The 24204-nt window shown below is 35.0% G+C and overlaps 1 protein-coding gene across 1 annotated transcript in view; it reads left to right on the plus strand.

The window, feature by feature from the left end:
* LOC123249820 (myosin-IIIa-like) overlaps window positions 1–24204 on the plus strand; it is a 140376-nt gene that overhangs the window by 24722 nt on the left and 91450 nt on the right. Inside the window, exons 5-6 of the mRNA XM_044678931.1 lie at window positions 10366–10553; window positions 15982–16129. Coding sequence (XP_044534866.1) covers window positions 10366–10553; window positions 15982–16129 — 336 coding nt within the window. The remainder of the gene's footprint in view (window positions 1–10365; window positions 10554–15981; window positions 16130–24204) is intronic.

Below are 24204 nucleotides of genomic sequence, written 5' to 3' on the forward strand. Positions count from 1 at the left end.
ACATTTTTTTTAATTTGATGAAACAAGTTTAGCAATTAGTAACTAGTCTTACTTACACTTCACTGACATCTCTTTTTTATTGTTTCAGTGGAGAAAAAAATTTCCATATTTTTTACTACATCTATGCGGGTTTGGCTGAAAAGAAAAAATTGGCCCATTACAAGTTGCCTGAAAATAAACCTCCTAGGTAAAATAAAGAACTGCTCTTTGGGACATGAAATAATTTCATTTTCCACTGACATTTAGTTGTAACCATTGATTTCATAATCTTTCATTCATATATCTTTTCAGGTACCTCCAAAATGAACATCTCAGAATGGTACAGGACTTATTAAACAATAGTTTCTATAAGTCCCAATTTGAATTAATTGAACAGTGCTTCAAAGTGATAGGTTTCACAATGGAGGTGAGTTTTAATGATATTCAAGCCAAGATTCTCTTTTGATCAGGAATGAATAAATACATTTATAACACTAATATTGATAGCTTAATGGCATATCATAGGCATTTCAAAAATGCTTATTGATCAATGACACTTAACAAGGTCATAGATTTGATCTGTAATTATTTTTATCATTTAACTCAGATTTCTTTTATTTATTTTCTATTTTTGAATGATTACACTTCATTTTATTCTTTTCATATATTGCCCAGGGTTATGTGACAGGGTAAAATTATTCACTGAGGGACCACTGAGGTCGCTCCACAGATAGAGAGCCAGACCTGGAGACAGGAGGTACTGGGTTCAAATATGATCTCAGACACTCCCTAGCTATGTGGAACTGGGAAAATAAGTCATTTATCCCCAACTGTCTAGCTCTTACCACTCGTCTGCTTTAGAGCTGATACTTAAGTATTGATTCTAACATAGAAGGTAACAGTTTAAGAAAAATTAAATTAAATGATTCACTGAGTATATATTGGGCTTACAGATAGGCAAATGACCTCCTCTATCTAGATCATTATTAGTGAGGACTGCAATTGAATTCTAACTTCTATTTCCTGAGTGATGCCCTTGAGGGTTAATGTGTGTCCTCATAAACAGTTAATTTGTAAGAGACTTAATTTAGACTCTTTGTGTGTTTGGATCTATAAAAGTAGCTTAGGTTTACAAAACAGTTTATACCTTCCCATAAACTTAGAAAGTTTTATTAGCTGAGCATACCATAAACAGTCATTGATAGAAATGCACCATAAAGTTTTTCAAAATGTGTGTCATGAAGATACCATTTCTATTCATATAGAATTCTGTTGAATGTTTTAAAATATTTTCTGGTAATGTTAACCTTACTTATATAATGAAAGCTTCTCAGAAGCTGCCTCAGCCTGGATAAGGCAGCACTCTGTAATATAAAGAGAATTGAATTTAAGGTCAGAAGATCTGCACCCCAATTTCCAGCTCTAAAATTGACTCACAGTGTGACCCTGAGCAAGTCATTTTACCTCTCTAAGCCTCAATTTCTACATCTGCAAAATGGTGATTACAATATCTCCCTGCTTCACAGATTTATTATCTTCATATTTTGACTCGCACTTTTCTATTTTTATTTTCAAGAGCACAGGTCCTTATTTTCATCCCTATCTTGATTCCCTATATATCAGGCAAGTGGAATGGCTTTAACTTTCCATAGCTGATTGAGTACTAGCATAGAGCCGTATCATTGTATTTCTATATTCTCTTTTCCTACATTTTGAATCCACAGTTTAGTAAAGATCCAACTTCTTGGGATCTTCCAAATATGGGGAATTATTTTTCCTCACTGGTTTTGACCATGAATTATTGCGTTCGTTTTCACAAAGAATATAATTTGCTCAAAGGATCAAGCAGAAATTCGTGGTCACATATGTCATGAGGTCATATTGTACTTTGATGTTTGTTGTTAAGCATACAAAAAGGGATACAAAACAAATATGAGTCACTCTACAAATAGCCAACATTTTTTTTAATTTTCTTAAAAAGTATTTTAAGCTTTTTTTTTCTTTCTGGAAATAGAATGTAAATAATTCATGTTCATATAACCCAAGGATTTTGAAGGACTGTTTCATATTTTTTTAATATTTTTATTATGGTTTCATAATAATATGAAAGTAGACCATAAGCTCCCCAAGGGTGTACTCTTTCCTATTTCTCTTTAAGCCCCAGTGTCTAGCATGTTTTACACACTCAATAAATGTTTGTTGGATTCAATTAGATTATGAGAAACCATATGCATTGTAGATAAGACAACAATTTTGTTCTATTTTATTTAATTTTTCATATTTTTCTTAGGATGGTCCAAATTCACATTTAACATCTTCCAGAGAAGTTCACCCTTAAGTCAGCCTGTGTACGGTCTACCTAATGTCAAAAAAGAAAAGAATAAAGTCAAGAGATCCATTTGTTTTTCTGAGATTTGTCTACTTTATAAATCAGGATTTATTGCCAGGAATGTGTACTCAAAAAACCATTTTATAAGCATGCATACTGGGAGTAAGTCATCCCACAGGTTGTTTTCATATTGAAAATTTCTGCTTGGCTTGTTGTAGCTTCAGTAAGTCATTTCTATTAACTGCGAAATCTGTGATGAATTAATTCTAAAACAATGGAAATAAGAATCATGTGTCTCACTATATGTCAGTACTTGAGACAGTTTTACAGTAGAGCATTGAACTGGGGAAGACATAAATTCAAATCATAATTCTGATAATTACTAGCAGTATATGAGTAACTCACTGAATATCTCTAAACTTCAATTTCATCATTTCTAAAATGGAAATTTACTTCAGAGAATGATCAAGAGAGCCAGAGAAGACGGCTCATGCAAAGTTCTTTACAAATCTTAAAGCCATATTTCAACATCATTGGCTACATATGATTTTTATGTGCATGAGCACCTCCTCCCCCAAAACGGGCCACAGCCCCTCCATAATTTAGCATGATACGTGCACATATTTCCTTAGATCATAAGAAAACATGTCATCGTGGCTTCAGGTGAGAAAGAGAGTTTTCACAGGAAGAAGGTCCCAAAGCTTTAGAATCCTCTGGAATTTACAACCAGAAGGAAAGACTGTGGTCAAGACAGACAAAAGGGACAGAAAATATAGAGATGGTTGTCTGCATGAAAGAGGGAGGTGTGGGGAGTTTCTGATCTGCTTCTGGGAATGGAGAACTGAACTGCAAGCATTTTATGTCCTGAGATTTAATTTACTGAGGATGAATATTGGTATTATAGCCCATATTTTGCTGAGGATAGTGAATGATAGGGATTCCGGGGAGCTGGAATCCCAGAGATGGAGCAGTGGTCAATGTAGCCCCATGGAACTACAGTAGACCTCCATGCTGACTATGGAAAATGTGCTAAGAAAAGCCAGAAGAAAAAGTATTTTCTCAACCTTTCTGCCCACATGCAAGAGGAATAGTTTTGCAACCCACCTCCATTTAAATTTTCATTGGGTTTTTTTTCCCACCCAACCACCTACAACCACAGGAGGTATAAATTATATTCATTTGTACATGGAGTAGGGATAAGGTAAAATCAGACAAGATTATTTTCTTTGGTTTTATCCTTTTATTTAGTCATTCAACAATCAGTAAGCATTTGTTCAGTACCTACTATGTACCAGATACTGTGCTAAATACTATGGATGCAAAAAAAGATAAAATACAGTTCCTGCCCTCAAAGAACTTACAATCTAATGTTAAAATCTAATTTTTTTACTTTTTTACTTTAAGTTCTAAATTCAACAAACAGAAATGCCTAAAACAATTGCAAAAAAAAACCCAGAAAATGAAAACATAAGAAAACAAAAATAGACATTTCCTTATACAAAGCAGAACATAAAAAGCATTGTATGGGGGCAGCTGGGAAGCTCAGTGGATTGAGAGCCAGGCCTAGAGATCGGAGGTCCTAGGTTCAAATCCGGCCTCAGACACTTCCCAGCTGTGTGACCCTGTGCAAGTCACTGACCCCCATTGCCTACCCTTACCATTCTTCCACCTATAAGTCAATACACAGAAGTTAAGGGTTTAAAATTTAAAAAAAAAAACCCATTGTATGTGAATCACGACTGTTATGTACAACTTGATTTTTAAAAGAAGTATATTATAAATTTAATGTTACCTTCAAAATACCCTACTTATCTATTTTCCTCTGAACTTCCTTTTGTTTCCTTCTGTGAATTTTTAGGATGCTTCAATTTCCTACTTTTGTTCTCTTTCTTTTCTCAACACTACCACTGATTCTTCTCTCTCTCCAAATCTTCCCTTCAGTAAAAGAAGAAAAGCACAATCCTTATAACAAATAAGCTTAATCGAGCAAAAAAAAAAAAAAATCCAACATTTGCCTGTTCAAAATTTTATGTTTTATTCTGCACCTTGGGTTCATCACTCCTTTGTTAAGAAATGAGTAGCAGAGGTCATCTGCCCTCTGAAATCAAGGTTGACCATTGCATTTTTAAAGTATTTTTATTTATTTGTTTGTTATATTAAAGTTCCCAAACATTGGTCATTGAGTTTATTAGAGTGAAGGGTCTTATGGAAAATGATAATAGATTCTGTTTCAATGTTTCTTTGGATTTACTATGCCATAGTGCCATGTTTGGAGTACCACAAAACTAGCCCCTGGTCTCCTTAACAAACTTCCTCTAAGAAGAGTGACCTAGTTATACATTCATTTAATAATCATCTCCTTTTGAAATACCTGCTTTACAAATTCTCATCAAAGAAGTTATTGCTACCCTAAACTCTCTAGAAATTAGTCAGAAATGGTCATCCACACAGCTGATTTTTCAGTCATTTAATTTATGGCCAAAAAAGTAATTCAAATATATTATAGAATACTGCCTACTTAACATCACACAGCCTGTAGCTTTAGACCAGTGGTTCCCAAACTTTTTTGGCCTACCGTCCCCTTTCAAGAAAAAAATATTACTTAGCACTCCTGGAAATTAATTTTTTAAATTTTAATAGCAATTAATAGGAAAGATAAATGCACCTGTGGCCATCACCACCCCCCTGAATCGCTGCAGCACCCACAAGGGGGCAGTGGTGCCCACTTTGGGAATCACTTTTAAATCAGTTTTAAAGACTCAGTGAGAATTGGCTCATGGAAGAGATTAAATTTTATTCTGCTAGTTTCTTGTTTGTGTTTATTACTCCCATGAAATAATAAAGCAATTGAATGGCGCACTCTTTATAGAGGAAAAACTTCATATTCTTCCCCTAGTAGCCACAGTCCCTTTCTATATCAAGGGTGACATTCATTCAACATGCATTTATTTATGTAATTAAATTAAAAGTAAAACTTACTGTCTGCCAAACACTGTAGTAATTGCCAGACAAAAATTATAGAAAATTGAGATAGGTGCTTCTCTCAAGGAACTCACATTCTAATTACAGAAGACAAAATTTTTGAAAAGATTCCATTTCTGGGCAAATGGAAAGGCCAGGAGATCCTTGAGATCTAGAGGGCAAAACCACAAGGCAGATAATAATGTCTGGTGAACCTTGGAGAACAATGACAGGGCAAATTGTCTCCAATGACTGTTGAGGAGAGGATAATCAGTTTGTCCACAAGCATTTATGAAATTGTTACAAGCTAAGTGCTGAAAATACAAAGAAAAATAAAAATATAGTCCCTGCCTTCAAGAAGTTTTGTTCTGATGGAGGAGACAATATACAGTCTATACAAGAAATATAGACTATAAATAAATGAGAAGTAATCTCAGACAGAAGGCACTTGATTTTTAAAAGAAGTTTATAATAAATTTAATGTTACCTTCAAAATATCCTACTTATCTAGTGGTGTGAATTACCCCAAATAAGAGTAGGATACCCCTCATGGCAGGGGAGAAAGGAGAAACCTTCATCCAGAAATGGATTTCCTGTACCTGATGGGTCCTAGACAACAGGGATTAGGGCACAGGAGGAAAAGGGTTCTTCTGAACCATCCAATTTATATTTACATCTGGGTGGTGGGATGGTTAAACTCCCCACAGAACCTTCCATGTTCTAGGTGCTAGGACTACTCTAGAGAAGGTAGGGTACAGAGGGAATATAAACACAGAGAAGTAAATACAAAATATTTGTACAAAGTAAGACATCTGTGGAGTGGAATAAAAATGGAGGGAATCAGGAAAAGTCTCCTGAAACATCATTTCAAGTGGTAGCCCTTAAACTGAATCTTGAAAAAATGTTGGGAATTCTAAGAGGCTGAGGAGAAGAGAATAAGGGGAAGAGCTTGGTAATATTCCTTCCCTTTCCTCAGTGACTAATCTACCTATGGATATCTCCTTCCTACAGTATAGATATGAATGAGATTCACGGAACCCAATGCTTCTGTCCTTTTCCCCCCAGGAACTTGGAAGTGTATACAGCATCCTAGCTGCAATTTTAAATGTGGGTAATATTGAATTTTTTTCTGTGGCAACTGAGCATCAGATTGACAAAAGCAACATTGCTAACCCAGCAGCACTTGAGAACTGTGAGTTATTGCCTTCCATTCATGATTACATTTTTTTCTTTTCATCATCTTAGTGAAGTATATAGATATGTAGATATAATAGGTGGTCATTTTTAACAATTTAATATACATGTAGAGACCTTGACGCAATAATCAGATTCAATTCATGTATAAATGAAAACAAAAAAGTCCACTTTTAGAAAACAGATCTTTATGCCCACAAATTACCTGATTATCATGTAAAATGCTGATAAGGAATTATTTCTATGATTATCTAATGAGGTTACCTATCAGTGAGAGAGGCACTTTGGGTATAGTGGTAAGACTTCAGAGTGAGTGCACCCAAATTGGAATCCAGCTTCACTAATGATTATCTCTATGACCTTTGACAAGTCACTACATTTCTTGAGACCTTAACTTCCTTAAAGGTAAAAATGAGTTTCTCTCTGATTCTTTCCAGTTCTAAATCCTCTAGCTAATGGAATGAAATCATTTGAATGTTAGAAGGTACCTCAGCAGCCATCCACCATGAAATTGAACATTCAACCCAAAGGTCATAATATATAAGAGTTAGCATTTTTAAGAAAAGTTTTGCATCTAACTCATAAATCAAAATGTTATAGATTTTCTTGAAAGGGATTTGATCATTAATTCCAAAGGTTCTTAATGTAGAGTCAGGGACAGGTTGCTGGAGGTCCTTGAACATTTCATATACACTAACCTTTAAAATTTAGCATTTCTTTCCATTATGAATGTAGACAAGAAAATATTAGTCTGATTAACAGTGATCTTGGACATCACAAAACTTCTAAAGGGATCCCTGACACAAAAAGAGTTTACAAATCCCTAATCTAATCCAACCCCTTTCTTTTAAAGATAAGGAAGCAGGCTCTGTGAGATTATGGTCTACTCAAAGTTTCAGAAGTATTAAGTAGAACCCTTGATGTTAAATCTACTGTACTCTACACTGAGTTGACAAATTATGCAAAAAATAGAATTACAAAGCTAGAAAATGAGATCATGGGAAGAAAAATATATCTTAAGGTTATATATATGTATATATATACATATATATATATTTTTCTACACAAAAGAAATGGGTAGAAAATGCATATCTAAGTTTTCCCTGGGATCACACACACACACACACACACACACACACACACACACACATCCAAACCTAGTTTGCCCATTTGCTTTAAACCAAATTTTCCTGGTTCATTAATTATGAAAGTTTAAAGATGGTTCTACCCAGAAAAATTTGTCTATCATGGGACTGTCTAGAGCTACCTCGCCATATAACTTTATTCCCAAGTTAACCAGAATTATCTCAGACCTTAATAACTAAGATGACTCTATGCTTGGTTTATGGTAATGAGAACATACCTAAAGATCTTATAGCAGTCTTCTACTGATGACTCTAAAAACAGTAATGGACCCTCTCAACTACCAAGATATCAGCTCTTACCAAACATATGGTAAAGTAAATTGAAAGATATTCGATATTCCCTTTTTTTAATCAATAAGAATTTATTCAGAATCTACTATATATCATTCTTAGACTTTAAAATGAAAAGGTGATACATTCTCCACCCCCCAAGGAACATACATTCTATTGGAAGAGGAGGACAATTTATAATTACAAAGAAATAAATCAGTAACATATGCAAATAAAATACACAGTTATTGGGGGTTGACAACTAGGGAAGTAAAGACATCTTTTAAAGAAAGTAGCACTTAAAGACCATAGAGTTAGAGCTGGAATAGACCTTAGAGGCCATCAAAACCAGTTCCATCTTTAAAAGATATTCCTAATTAAATATTACCATGAGAATGTGGATAAATTACAATTGGTGGAATGATATTCTAACAGATGCATCATGGGGAGTATGTATTTAAGTAATATGTGCCAAAGCTAACTGCTTTTCATATGTAGACTATATATCTAAGTAGATATAGAAGGAAAGGGAGAGAATATATATTAAAAATCTATAACATCATTGATAGAGTTAAATAACAAGAAGCCATGACACTGGGAAGGAACTAAAGAATGTGAATACTCCCTTTCCCCTATGAAAAATGTCTTAATTCAGTATTTTTTTTCAAACAGTGCTTTACTTTTAATGACTTTGTACAATTGTCCAACTATACACTTTAGAAAAATGCAGTATTTAAAAAACACTCAGAATGAGTTCAACAAATTTAGCCAAAAAGCCAGAAATACTTTTTCCTCAATACCTAAAGTAAAATGAAAAAAAAAATTAAAACATTTTACCAATTAATCTAAATATTAACTCTACCAATTTGATACTAGTCATGGGAAGCTATTTTATGTTCATAGTGAAAAAAATTCCTATTATCTTAGTTCATTGAGTTTCAGTGCTATTAATATCAGGTGCCCTATGAAATTTAAACATTTATTCAGGATATAGCAGTTCTCCAGAAAAAAAAAAAGACGATAATTGAAATGCGTAGCTAAAAAAGATACTCTGATGTTCTAAATGTAAATGCCAAGATGATTGTGGACTCTGGGTGGCTAGAGGTGTCCAAAAACCCATGTATCTAAAATAATATAAATACGTAGACACCTCTATTCTCTTTTCTACCATAACCTCCTATTTAATCTCAGAGATCCAGAAACCACAAGAATCTATTGTGTTTTCTGAAAATCCTGTTGTAATACGCCTGTAGGTTTTCCCGTTTTTAAAAAAAAGGAAAGCTAAGGTCGGAAGACACCGACTACATACAGCTGTGTTTCCATGACAACAAAATAGCTGGTCATTTTTGTCACTTCAGGAAAAAAAAATCAGTCAGAATTCAGTTGCCTGGTATTGTTGAGAGAAAAGCAGCCGTCTAGTTGATCAAATGCTTCACATTAGGGCTTGTTTTGATTTTGTGTAGAGAAACTCCGTATCTGGCCAATCTATACAAGACTGTAAGTACAAATCACTAAGATGTTTATGAACAGAGAGATACTAATGACCAACCAAAGTTACGTTTCTGCTTTAAAATCATCTCTGTCTAGAGGTTTTGGGGTGGGAAGTACTGCATACATATATTATCAGACATGACTCATACCTTGGTTAATATTGCTAACCCACATTTTTCTCTTTCTTCTTTATAAGGGATATTTTGCAGGGGAGGGGAAGAAGAGGAACACATTTGGAAATAAATGTAATATAAGAGTAAAATGAATCCAAAAAATTAGAAATGTGTTAAAAATAAAGCTCATCCCTGCACATACTACTGAGTTTTCACATATTATTGATATTTCACTATTATATGTCATGCCATGCACTTAGAAGAAGATAAATGATACTTTTTATTGCTGTAGGACTGCGGGGTAGAATCGATAGATTTGGATTCAAATTCTGCCTCTGACATTGAGTAGCTATACAATCACGAAGCAGCCACTTTCTAAAATCTGTTTCTTCATCTGTAAAATAGAGATTTCAAAGTCTGCACTACCTTCTTTCGAAGCTTGTTTTAAGGAAAATGCTATACAGATGTGAGAAATAATAGCAACAGCCATAGTAGTTGGTGGTAGTATTTTTATGGTTGTTATTATTCCTGAAGGGAAAAAGGCACTGGAAGCTTTGGTGAAATATAAAGAACATTGGCTTTGAGGTAAGAAGATGGGAGTTCAAAACCCATCCCTGCTGCTTAAAAGATAGATGATCTTGAACAAATCCCATAACTTCTCCCAGCCTCATTTTCCTTTTCTATAAAATGGGGAGAATAGTGCATGGACTTCCTGTCTCACAGGGCACTCTATGAAAAGGACTTTGTCAGTGATAAAGGGCTAGATGCGTCAGCTATTATTATTATTATTATTATTATTATTATTATTATTTTCCCCTTTGGTGGCATCTCTCTTAACAAAGGATCTATTTATTTTTCAGCTGCTGCTTTGCTTTTTATCCAGGCAGATGAACTACAAGAAGCTCTCACCTCCCACTGTGTAGTGACTCGAGGAGAAACAATTATTCGTCCTAATACCATGGAAAAGGCTAATGACGTCAGAGATGCTACTGCAAAGACACTGTATGGTCGACTCTTCAGCTGGATCGTCAATCGTATTAACAGTTTACTGAAGCATGATGCATCTCAAAGGTAAAAAGGCTGTAGAAAAATTTACCTCACCCACAAGCTACGTAGAGCTGTGCTTGCTCTCTCCTTTTGATTTAGTCCTTGTGCAACTGAATTTCAGCAGCTGTTTCTAAATAATCCTACTTAATTCTCAAACATAGGGCTCAGGCTCAGTAAGTCCACTGCTTACCATAATGATATACTTTTTTTTTTTTTTGCTTTGGCCCTCTTTATTTTCATGACGCTTTGAAAAATCTATAAATTTCATCCATAAAATATTTTTTAACTCAACATGTAATTCCAATGGTATTGGGAACCCCTAGTAAATAACCTTCATTTACAAAAGCAGATTGATTAATTACTTAAACATTTGTTAAGCATCTATTATATATGAGGCATCGTTCTAGGTGCTATGGATACAAAGACCAAAAAATAGTAATAATTATACAATCCTCCCCACTCGAGTAGTTTACATTTTATTGGGGAAAAATCACATTTGTGTATACATGCATAAATATAGACTTATGTAGAGACAAACATAGATATAAAAAGTACACATATGTATGTAAAGGTGTAAGTATAAGTATATACATATAAATGTATTTATATATCTCAAACATATTCATATTTGTACATATTCAGGATGTCTAAAACATTTATTAAAGCAATTGGCTCGGATAACTTCTAGGTTTAAAACTAGACTCAGATTTTTATGACACCATATATATGTATATAATTAAATGTAGAAACATACATATAGGGAGAGAGAGATTGAATGCAATAGAGTTACAAGGTAGTTATGAAGGGAAGAAATTAATATTTGAGGAAGTTATTCAATCAAGGATTTATGTAGAAGAGGGTATTTAAGCTGCATCTTGAAGGGAAAAAAGGTTTCTCTCAGGCAGCTGTGAGGAGAAAATGTATTTTAGGCATGATTAACAGCTAGCGAAAAGGAATATTGGTGGGTAATGTAGCATCATTTATGAGGAGCAAAGAGCACAAAAAGTGTATTCGTGGGTAGGGTTGGGGCAGAAGTGGAATAATGGAGGAAAGGCCTAAAAGATAGGCTGGGGCAGGTTGTTGATGACCGTTCCCAAAAAAGAAGAGTTTGATCCTACAGATAATCAAGGCACTGGAGTTTATTGAATAGGAGGATGTCATTATCAAATACATGATTAAGGAAAATTATTTTATCAGTTATGTAAAGGTTGAATTGGAGTGGAAAAAATAATTGAGGCCAGAGAATAGCTATTGTATTGGTCTTGTTGGGAATCATGAGAAATTAACTTACCTATAGAAAGAGAGAGGGGGGGGCATATGGCAGAGATGTTCTAGAGACATAAATGGCACGTTTGAGCAACTTATTGGACATGTAAGGTGAGGACGAGTGAGAAACCAAAGATAACTCTGAGGTGATGAGCATTGGAATGGGAAACAATTTTGATAGATATAGTGAAATTTGGAAATGTGGCAGATTTGGGAGAAAAGATAATGAGTTCTGGTTTGGACATGTTGAATTCGAGATGTCTGAAATAAATTGTTTAAAATGACCAATATGCAACTAGAGAAAAATTAGGGTTGGGTACTTAGATGAGGGAGCCATCTACCTAGAGATGATTATTAAACTCATGGCAGCTTATTAAGTCATTAATAATACAATCCAATAAACATTTGTTAAGCATCTACTATGTGCTAGACACCATGCTAAGCCTGGGATACAATTAATAAAAAGAAAAATAGTCCCTGCCCTCAAGGACCTTACAATCTAATAGAAGACAATACACAAATAGATGTAGGAACATGGGTGTACACTAAGGGTCCCCAAATGTGGGAGTACCCCATGTTATTCCACGGAATTGAAACCAGGAAGATCATCAGATGCAAAGTGAGCTGAAAGGCTAGTTTCTGCCCTTTATAATAGAAAGAGTTGGAAGGAATTTGGTACTCCACCCTCCAGTCCTACAATCAGGGCATAGGAGGCTGAGGGAGGTGGTGTCAAACAAGGTAATCCTTGTAATCAGCAACTTGGTGGTAAAATTAGAAATGATGAGCTTGATCTGAGAAGGGGCATCTTGTCTAATGGAGATGAGATCAGCCAGAGCACATGCAAAGTGGAAAGAATGTAGACAGAGAAGAGGTCCAGGACAGAAATAGATCAACCCAAATATTGTTCTACAATTTATATCCTTATAGAGTTGCCTAGGGCACCAAAAAATTAAGTGACTTGATCAAGGTCACACCTCTTGGATGTGTCAGAGGCAAGACTTGAACCTTGGTCTTCCTGACTATGAGGCAGTCTCTCTATCTACTATGCTCTACTATTTCTCATGATCAGTAACATCAGCATTAACTATATAACTCATATTCATACAGTGCATTGCAAAACATTTTCCTCAAAACAATCCCGTGAAATGTGTAATCCAATTATTACATTTTACAAATGAAAAAACAGAATTAGAGAGATTAAATGATAACTCAAAGTACACAACAAAAAACAACATGGTGTCATAGAAATGGTACTGATTAAGGGTCAAAAAACCTGGCTTCAAAACCTGGATCTTGCCAAGTGGGTAACTTTGAGCAAATCCCTTAAACTCTTTGGTCCTTGGTTACCTCATGGTGCCTTCTGGTTCTAAATTTATGGTCCCGTGAACCTAAGTGTCTAAGTCAGAATTCAAAGCCAATTCTCTCTTCACTCCAAGTCCAGTGCTCTACTACTCCATATTATACTCTCCCTTCCTTATTACACCCCCTCCCCCTGCCATAAATCACCACATCTCCATATTTCATGGGTTACCATGGCCAAAAATTTCATCTCCAAGTTGCCAGCTTTCCCCTAACTATTAAACTGTGAGCTCCTCCATGAGAGCTCCTTGAGGTCAAGAACTGTCTTTTGTCTCTTTTTATATCGCTAGTATATAGCATAGCACCTGGCATATATACTGGGTGCTTAATGGATCCTTATTTACTGGCTAACTAAACTGTTCGTCAAGTGAAAATTACACAATCCAAGCCTTATTACAAGCCTTTCCAGTTCCATAGGACCTACCAGCAATTTCACTGAATACATAGACTTCTAGAAATGATGGTCACCTACCCAAAACAATAAAGTATCTGAGTAGGACTTCAGGAAATCATTCTTCAGTGTCCCTTTGCTGTATATATTTTAGGACTGTAAGAGGCAAAGACTGGTAACTTTCCACTAACCTATCAGTTCCTTTAAGTGATGAATATACAAGCTGTACAATTTATTTGTGCAATAATACAGTTTAAAATATTTGAATTTTGCTCAGCATATATTGAATTTCATTAGATTCAAATCAAACTTGCCAAATATCACTCATCTTTTATTTTTGGCAACTTCTGATAGAATCAGATGAAAGTCTTATCTGGCTGGTTTACCTTGGGCAAATCACTCTTCACCTCTGTAGACCTTGATTTCCACGATTATAAAATCAAAGTGTTAGATGAAATGAATCTAAAGTTTCTTGTAACTTTATTGTTCCATCATTCTATAAAATACTCATTCTCTAAGTACAATACTTAGATCTAAATTCCATCATTCTATAAAATACTCATTCTAAGTACAATACTTAGATCTAAATAGCAAAAGAGAAGGATTGTGAAAACCCATGATTTTATTGTATCTGAGAGTATTTTCCTGAATCATTCAAAGAAATAAAACTCAGAGATGTTTGCTCATATATTAGATCTATATACTATATTGTATACTAAATAATAATGAGGATGAAAACCAGAGTGAGAATGGGCAATAGGAAGGTTTGGTCACTGCCTAGTTGAATTCCATCTTCAGAGGGACTGAGAGGGGAAGGGCAGAATTGGAAGATAACCAAGATAAAAATAGCAAATTAAATAACTAAAGAAGATTTCTATCTATGTTACTATTAAGATACAAATAACAGCTGATATTTTGCAAGTAAATTTTTTCTTAATGGAATTATAAATTCTATAAGCATTTTATACAACTGATGTAAACTAAGCAAGTGGTTACAGCATGAATAAAAGTCCTTTGTATTCACAACAAAATAGCTCATTTTTAAAACTTTGCATTTAATTAATCCCCCCTCCTCAAAATTAATGTTTTGTGAAAGCAAATATCAACATTATCTATTTAGACAGTCTGATTAAGACTGTCATCGAAAATAAAACATCTCCTTTCTTTTGTTTTGTCTTCGGTCCCTCAACATTAATGAATTCACATATTACTCTAAATATGTCTCCATATACATGATCAGAATTGGCCATTATGAACATACATTTCAGCAATTAATACAAAATACTCTACTAAGCCAAAAATACATTCTACTAAGAGTACTTGACTTGGAAGCAGTTGTTTTGGATTTGGGGGTTATTTTACTTATGGCACACAATATTCTTTGTTGTGAGACATTGTTACATGCTTAATGTTAAATCTCCCAGGATTATGGCAGATTCAGGAGATGTGGGCATGAAGTTTCTCTTCCATAAGAGCATCCATTTTGTTGAGTTTTGTTTTATTTTTTGACAGAAGTCTAATGCATTTTGAGATTAGTGTATATGATTGTTAGGCAGGTTTTGCTTATCTTGTAACTACAATGTTTCATCATACTTCTAGGTAAGTAAAATTTATTTTAAGCAGAATTCTTAATTTTTCTTTTCGCTAAAATATCATAGTATCCATGTGTTTCCCAACACATCAAGTAATGTAGCATAACTTTTGAGAACAACTGCACAATATGGAAGGCAACTTTTAAAAATATTTTTGTTCATTTAAAACAAAATATAAATGCATCATTCACATAGAGTTGGTGACTTTCTAATAGGGTATTTACTGAATAAATTTTTGAGATTAATATATTCACAAATTGAGAACTGAAAAAGATCCAAAAGACCATTTTGTTTCATACTTTGGATGAAGGGGAACCTAGGGCCCAGAAATGTCACCGGATTTACCTATGATTAAGCAGACATTAAACTTAGCCCCAGCCAGATTCAGTGTTCTTCCTGCTGAACTATCCTATCTTTAATTATTATACTTTCTCTTGTCATTGGTTAGCAATGGCCAGATTCTACGGAAGTTGTGAATTCTTCACAAAATTGACTCACCACATAAGCAACTTACAAAATAGCTGCTGCCATCCTTTAAATAGGTCATGTAGCAAATTCAGGAGGTTTCCACAATGCAGCAAAAATACAATGTCATTGAAATGGTAATGTTGGTGAAGGCTTCTTCTTCTCCGTGTTCTGTGGAGTGAAATTTGCAGTTAAGAAAAGCAACCATTTAAATATATGTCCCAATAGTGATTTCTTAAGCCTAATCGTAGTATGGCATTTACAAAAGCTTAACTGAGAATTTTCCTGAGATGGGTTGTTTTATATCCTTTATTGATTAATATTCATATCTTTCAACAAAATAGCTGAAAACAATTTAATACCTGCTTAATTCTTTCAGTGGGACAGATGGTCAACTGAACATTGGCATCCTAGACATCTTTGGCTTTGAAAACTTTCGAAAAAATTCCTTTGAGCAGCTATGCATTAATATTGCAAATGAACAGATTCAATTCTACTTCAATCAACATGTGTTTGCATGGGAACAGGTAAGACCAGAGCAGGGGATTTTGTAATTTTGAATGAGGTCAAGAGAAATAAAAATCATACACACTGCTGATGCTGAAGAGCCATCTTTGTATGTGTGTGCTTTATAGAAACACACACCCCTTGTGTTCATAGTTAATAGCCTACAACTGCATTAAGGCATTTCTAACATTCTGAAAATACATGCAGAGAAAGAATATAAATTTATAGAGAGATATACATATAAATGTTTGTGCTTATATTTTTATAAGTCATCAAAACACCTACTATGTGCCAGCCACTCTGCTAAGTAATAGGGATACAAAAAAATGGGAAAAACAATTCCTGCATGAAGGAAGTCACAATAATATGGATATGATATACAAGTGGATATATTTATTATATCGTATGCACGCTATATGCAGGATGAGTTTGATATAATTTCAGAGGGGAGGAAAACTTGGATACCATGATGAATCTATTCCCTCAGAAATGTGAGGCCTCCCCCCGAGGGGCAGAGATAACCATTCTTTGATACTCAATCATCTTTTGTAGCTCTTACCTGTGTCTTCCCAAAAATCCTTAAATACAAGGTATTTTCAATGCAGAAGCCTAAATGCTATTTCTTTCCTCTGTGTCCTAAAATCTGCATTAGTAATGTAACTAGTTAGAGTCTAGAGGAACTAGGTATGTGGCTTGTTGGCCAACTCTCCCCTCATGCAGTAAGTACTTTTCCATAAAACCTAGGAAGGCTGAGCCTTTGCTAAAAATAGGAGTTCATTTTGATTTGAATAAGACCAACTATTTCATTTTCTATAAGGTTGCATAGCTGAATGGCTGTTACAATTTAAATATCCATCAAAAGTGCATTAAACTTCACATTTGCAGTAGCTAGGCAACAGAAAACACTGATAATGGGTTTGATGCAAATGCAGTAAAATACTGATCTTGTCACTGAACAAGGTACAATGTGTAACTTATGATTCAACTTCAAAAAAAAACGTTTCTTTAAAGAGAACAGACACTTCCATAATAGCTTAATATAAACTTTCTTAGATTGCATTAACTTAAGCAGCACTATTCAATTTATCTTTACCATGACCACAAGAAAGGCATGGTCTGGCATCTGATATTTGTTTATTCCTTTCATTAAGTTCTTTTATTTCCCTCAAGCATTACTAAATTGGTTTTGTATTTGGTAATTTTGGAATGAATTAAAAGTGAATAGTTGTCTTTGGGTTAAAAAACAAATGAGATTTTTAAGAATGACAAATTTCATACTGAGAAAGAAACTGTGACATATACATATACATGCATGTATGTGTATACACATGTGTGTGCGTGCGTAATTGCCTCCTAAGAAATATGGACAATCTAAAGTCATGTCTTTGCAATGCTGAAGAGAGACATTAAACTCTCTAATATGTAGCATGGCCTTGGAATGGTGTGTTGTGTTCTCAAATAGTCTGGTTAAGAAGGGTTACTACATATATCATGCATGGATTATTCTTTTTAAAAGAACTGAAATCCAATTTACAACAGTAATAATATTCTGCTGAAGATAATTGAATTTTCCTGTGATGATCCAGAAGGCACTTCATTTTTCTGTGTCTCAAGATTGTTATTCTGAATTCAGCTATTGTAAAAGAAGATGTGGTATATGGGCTCGTTGTTTGAGGATACTAAGCAGGAGGAGGATCAATAATAAAAGGACTCTTATGTTTGGAAAGAATATGCGTCAGCTTATTTTAAAATATATGATGATTCAATCTAAGATCCTGGAGGTGAAGATCATTGGAGTTGGATTTAAGGAACTATAAGAACTGGATCTTAGAGGGGTTCACAAAAAGGTATTAAAATGTATAAGAACAATAAAGTAGTGAAAAGACTATTGTACTTGAGAGTACCTGGATAGAATTTCATTTATTTACTGACATGACCTTGGGCAAACCATTTAACCACTCAAGGTTATGATTTCCTTATCTGTAAAATAAAATGGTTTGACCAGATCATGGATTCTTAACTTTTTTCACATCTTGAACTTCTTTGGGATTCTGATAAATCCTTTGAGTCCTTCTTATGATAATTCCTTTAAATAAATAAAATAAAATACACAGGATTATAAAGGAAATAAGTTCTACTGAAATAGAGCTATCAAAAAAAATTTTAAACAAGTTCATAGACATCAAGCTAAAAACTCATGGACTATTTGATCTCTGAGAATATTTCCAACTCTAAATCCGATTTCGACCTCTGCATGAATTAATGAATCAGTTGACTGAAAGCAACATGGAATAAAGGAAATACTGCTGGACTGACACTTAATCCTAAATCCTAAAAAGGTACCACCCTATTGCTTACCAATTATGTAAGCTTGAGAAGGTTTTTTAACCTTTCTGAATGTCATATTTTTTTCTGTAAAATTCAGAGATTGAACTAGGTGATTATTAAAGTTCCTAATGGCTTTGACCATTGCTATTTTATTTCATTTATGTAATTCATAATGTGTTCATTTCATGTAAATTTTCTTTCATTTAAACTGTAGTCCATTTGGGTTCCTCCCACCCAAATAATTTTTTCATTATGTTTTCAGCCCTGCATGGATGCCTTCTAATTGATTGATGGTATGTGATATTTCAAAAGGGGGGGCTGGTATATTCTAGGAAGGCCAGTATCTCTGCTGTGAGGACTTGCCAACATCTTTTTTTCATGGCTGATTTCCTCCTTTGGTATCCATCTACCACCCAGCTTTCACTTGTGGCTCCAAGAAACTGTAGCATGCACAGCAGCCACACCTCTGCAAGATAGTCTCATCAGATGGGATACACCAGATTGAGGGAAACCATCACACCTCAGATCCACTGGTGGCTTGGGGGGTGTCTATCCCAGGCATATGAAGACTTCTCCCAGCAGGATGGAAGGATAAGAAAAACATTTATTCCAATAGTCATAAAAGCAGCTGAAGCAAGAGCTGTGGAGTGTCTAAAGCTTAGTTAGACATCAGAGATGCCAGTGTCATCGTCCACTGTATCCTGGGCCATTGCCAGTCATCCTGACTTTTTTCTTGCCACTCTACTTTGAAAGAGAGAGTAATGCTGAGGGCTTTATACAACTCTGCCTCACAGAAATCTAATTTACACAAGAAAGTCAAAAGACATTACCCATACCACTTTCCCATTTTACTATTTTGCTATCTCATTATTTTGTTATTTTTTTTACTCCTACCTCAAAGTCCCATGATAATGGACAAGTGACAAAGTAGCAAATGCTGATACACTGGGAGCTGCAGTCACAACCCTGAACATAAGTGGTCCATGGCATATTTTTATCTTCTCACTGGAGCAAAGAAGCAGGGGAATTCAGCATCCCTCTGAGGGTTTGAACAGCCTTCTTAAAGGACCAAACCACTTGCCTCCTGGCATGAAGAAGGGACCAGAAAAGCAGCCCTAAAAATTGTCTACTTTATCTAACCTGACTCTGTCCTGCTTACCTTGGCAAGTGGGAATCCAATTCTTTGGTGAAAATATTTTAAAATGTACAAAACCTTTACAAAGATGGAGTGATTCAAGGATATTCTAAAATTCTCTCTGAAGAACTTTGGTATCAATCGTGAGACATGGAAGACACACAGGCACAGGACTGTCCAATATGGTATGCCTGCATCAAAGAAGGTGTTACACTTTATGAGTAAACAGAATTAAAGTAGCTCAAAAGAAATGTGAGGCGCACAATTTTAGAGACATCTTCTTCCCAAATGTTTATTATACAGGCTATCTGTGCCCAACCTGTGTAGAGCCTCCCAATATTGTAGTGAAATAATCAGCCACAGTTGGACCCACCATGCATTAACCCCAACATAGTGACGTGATTTTGGTCCTCCTCAGGTACAAAGAATACCAACCAACTAATCAGTATTTCAAAGGTAGATCTCAAGCATTTCATCTGTTTTGGTTCATTTAAATAACCAGCTTGTTTTGCTTAGATTCCTTTGGCTTTATATAACTGTACTTTTGAAGCAATTTATAATCTTATTCTTGGGCCTGTTGAACAATAAAAGCCCATAAAAGTCCAGGTGAGGATTACTGGGATGCTTCAAAGGTAAGCATCCCGAGGGCCCCAATCAAAACAGTGAAATAAATGTCAAGGGAAAATCTACCCCTAGTCAGGATTACGAAAGCAAATTGGTCGTATCAGGTTCATATCCAAATCCTAAGGGTGATTTTTCAAAAATGGCAGACTTGGAATCTACATTTCTTCAGTCAATGGGCACCAGGTTTGGCAACTATGTTATCAGCTGAGTTATTTCCAGTACGATGATCATGTAGCCCAGAAAAACACAATCACCAAGTCCTTGATGACCCGTCTGGTTTGACTGTACACCACATGGCCGTGGATACAAAAGCCCTTTTTGTTTTCTTCTCATAGTTGCGTGTGATAGAAAAGGTATAAAGTTTACAGTTCATTTGAAACTGGTTCACTGTAAACAGGAAACAATTCTCTGTAAATTCATCGTGTCACATTTTCATTTGATGACTCTAATCATTAGGTTCCTGCCATTATTACCTATCAGCAAGAAACAGTGAACTTTACCAATGTGCGTGGGATTATTGTGGCTTTGAATTCCCCAACAAAAGCTTCACTTCAGTTCACACTTCCATATACCTGGTAGTTCTGATCTGACAGACAAGAGAAACTCCAAATGGGAACCTATTTAATGAATGTGCTGAAAAGCTACTTCCTATTCAGGGACATTTGGCCAAGTTCAAACTTTCACTTCTACATAAACATGGGAAAGAAAGAGCAGAAATGGAAAACATTTTCTTATTGAGAAAAATCTGATGCCATTCTAGCCAGGTTAGTTATCAGTCTGTTTCTTGAAAATGAATTCCTCTTCTCCCATTTACTATCATCATCAAAACGCCCCTGGAGAGATGAAGATTTCTGATAAGGAAAAGATCGGAGGCAGCCCTGTGGCATATTATCTGGGAATTTTATTTTCTATTAGAAGTAGATTTTGTCTGTGGAATATTTTCCTGACTCTTAGATCTGCTTTAACCATTAGCTTTCTGCTCTGTGGTCTCTTTTGAGCTCTCCAGTGTGTATCTTCCCAGCCTAGAGGCATTTCTGCCATGACCAGCAATCTCTTGTGTATATGTTTATGACTTGATGAAAAATTTTAGTCCCTTCCTTCTTGCTCTCTCAATATCTTCAGTTTCTAATAGAACAGAGTTTTATATTATCTTCTACGATGCCAATAGATGACATCATCTGAACAGTTTTTGGAATTCAGTGCCATATACGAACAGCTACCTCACGTTATCAATACTATAAGATCAAAATTCTTCATATTATTCAGAATGAGGAACTATTGTATTTAGATAAGTTATAAATGTAATTATAAAATTAATTTACCGTTATAGGGAAATCATGGGAAAGCAGGAACTGCTGAAAAGCAGAGACAGGGAAGATTCCAGAAAGTGTTTCTCCTAGGGTACTGTCTCTGCTTTTCAGCAGTTCCTGCTTTCCCATGATTTCCCTATAACATTACAAGCTAGGTAGCAGTTTAGCCTTTTCCACTGAAAATATGGAGGTATATCCACATATCACATATGGTTTTTAACCTTTGTAAAAATGCAAGCTTGGAAATATAAATCCCCTAAAGTAATAGCCATGGAAAAAGCACATCCTCTTCCCTCCATATTTTTCAACTTTGCCAATGGATTTATTCATATTTAAATATTTTCTGTGACATAAATGTGGCACATACATTTGATTTTTTAGTTTTCCAAGTACCAATATTACTGGACATTTCAGATGGCAGTCCCTGGAACTTTTCCCTGCATGGGAGAAAAATTTTGCTATTACCCACCCAAGCACTGAATCATACTAAAGAAGACATTTAGCAAATATTTTTCTAAACATTTTTCACTACAAGATTAAAGGTCTGAGTTCATGGAAGTCTTGGAGACTTCCCCACCTTTGAAAGTTGTTTGCTGTATAACACTCTTTACTTGGGGAAAGAAGTAAATATTGTGTTTTATTTTACTATTCTCATTGGAACTTGTTCGTTATGCCACACATCATAAGGAACATGCAAAAATGAACCTTACCTTCATAGTTTACATTTTAAGTCAGGGAAAAATCATTCATGCCAGCTATAGGTAAGCTATTCTGTGATGGAGACTCAGTATTTAGATAAATGCCTCAATAAATCCAGCAAATTATTTTGTTTATACAAAACATTTGCTTCCCTTGTGACCTGAGGAGTTCCTCTCCTTTGTAAAATGCCTTATTTATATCTAGGATATACACAGTATGCTCATCCATTAGAACAAACTCATTGCCTCGCTGCCAAATTCTATGAAGTTCATTTTAACATTTTAGAGGTAAGCTATTTTTTTCTGGTTTTGTACAAAGATTTATTTCTATATATTCAAGTCATATATTTGCACACTTGGATTTGGAGAGGAACATCAGAAGTCATTTTGTCTGCAGGGGACTATTTACAGCATAGAACGGAACCAATAATAGCTATTATTCCACTGGCTTCTCTTATGAAAAGTGATGTGTGTGGTTTTCATTTCCAGCTGTTCACATCCTCAAGCTTTTAGCTTTTTAGATTCTGAGTGTGGGCTCCAGCAAATAATTTGTAGTTGTTACCAAAACTAATATTAATAAAGCTCATTCTATTATTTTTAAAGTACTTTATTTTCCACTATTTTACATTTTAAAAGTTTTAAAAAATCAGTCCTCTGACTCAGACTGTGTGGGTGTATCATATTAAGTCCTTAAAATGGATCTGTGTTGCTCTCCTTATAAAGTATGACTTTATAGCTTATCTGAAACTTTCATATTTTCTCTCACACTTACAAAAGACACTGTCATGCTAAGGGAGTCAGTCACAGCTGCTCCACAAACCATCTCATTTATAGCATTCAAGACAAAAATTAATGACTAAATAAGGCAATTTAAAATCAAGTCAAGCATTCCAAATTGCAAAATGACGAAGATCACTTTATGACTGAGAAGTATTAAAGTAGCCAATTATATTTCAGAAGAAAGCCATGCCTTAGCCCATCTTCATTTTCAAATAAATGGACATCTTTTAGGATGCAATTTTGGTTTTCTAACAAAATGGGCTTATAAGTTTAAAAAGTAAGTGAATATAGTGATTGACATTATGACCTTTCAAATATTTATAATCTCATGCTTATTAAGTGCAGCAGCTGTCTCCCTCCCCCATTCTTCTTGCATCTGGGCATTGCAGTAAAATTTCTCAAAGTTCTAAGTAATTTTGTTTGTCTGTGTCCGTTCAAAACCATAATATGTGAGCTCCACCAGTGAGTTTACTCATGCTGGTCAGCCAAAGAAGATCATTCAAAGCAAAGGCATTTAATAAAATAGCTTAGTAAGCAAAATAGTGTTAGCGTGCTTACCCTGTAAATATGAAGCAGAATTTTCCATACATACTCATGATATCAATGGGAAGAGCAATATTGTTTAGATAACATGCATCAGTAGAAAAACATATTAGAAACTAACATGGACATGATCTACACAACACATGGCCAGGATTTATGCACAAGAAGTCTATGTGTTGGAAAGATGGGGTCCAGGGAACATATGTGAAAGTGCAAGAACCAAGCACCCAAGTGGCAAAGACACACACATGCACACCTACACATGGGGAACAGAGGTGGGAAAAAACACGAAAGGCTCCATGTTATCTCATGCCTTTGATACCACAGAGCTGCTGATGTCCTCTGGTGATCTCTGTGCTGCACGTCATCTCTGTTAAGTACAACCATATTGGCATTGTGATCATTGCTGGCACATAAACAATGCTGGCTGTTGGATTAATGATCCAGAATGGAAGAAAAAAAAATTTGATTTGGCCAATATTGTAATTAATGCTTGACTATTCATATTTGTGACAAGGAGCTCATTGTTCTTTTTTCCTTTTGAATTGGGAAGAGTAGTAAAGAGGAAAAAATAAATGTTAGCCATAAAATGAAAAGACTACATATATATATATATATGGAGAGAGAGAGAGAGAGAGAGAGAGAGAGAGAGAGAGAGAGAGAGAGAGAGAGAGAGA

The sequence above is a fragment of the Gracilinanus agilis genome, chromosome 5 (genome assembly GCF_016433145.1).
Source record: "Gracilinanus agilis isolate LMUSP501 chromosome 5, AgileGrace, whole genome shotgun sequence".
NCBI classification, from domain to species: domain Eukaryota; kingdom Metazoa; phylum Chordata; class Mammalia; order Didelphimorphia; family Didelphidae; genus Gracilinanus; species Gracilinanus agilis.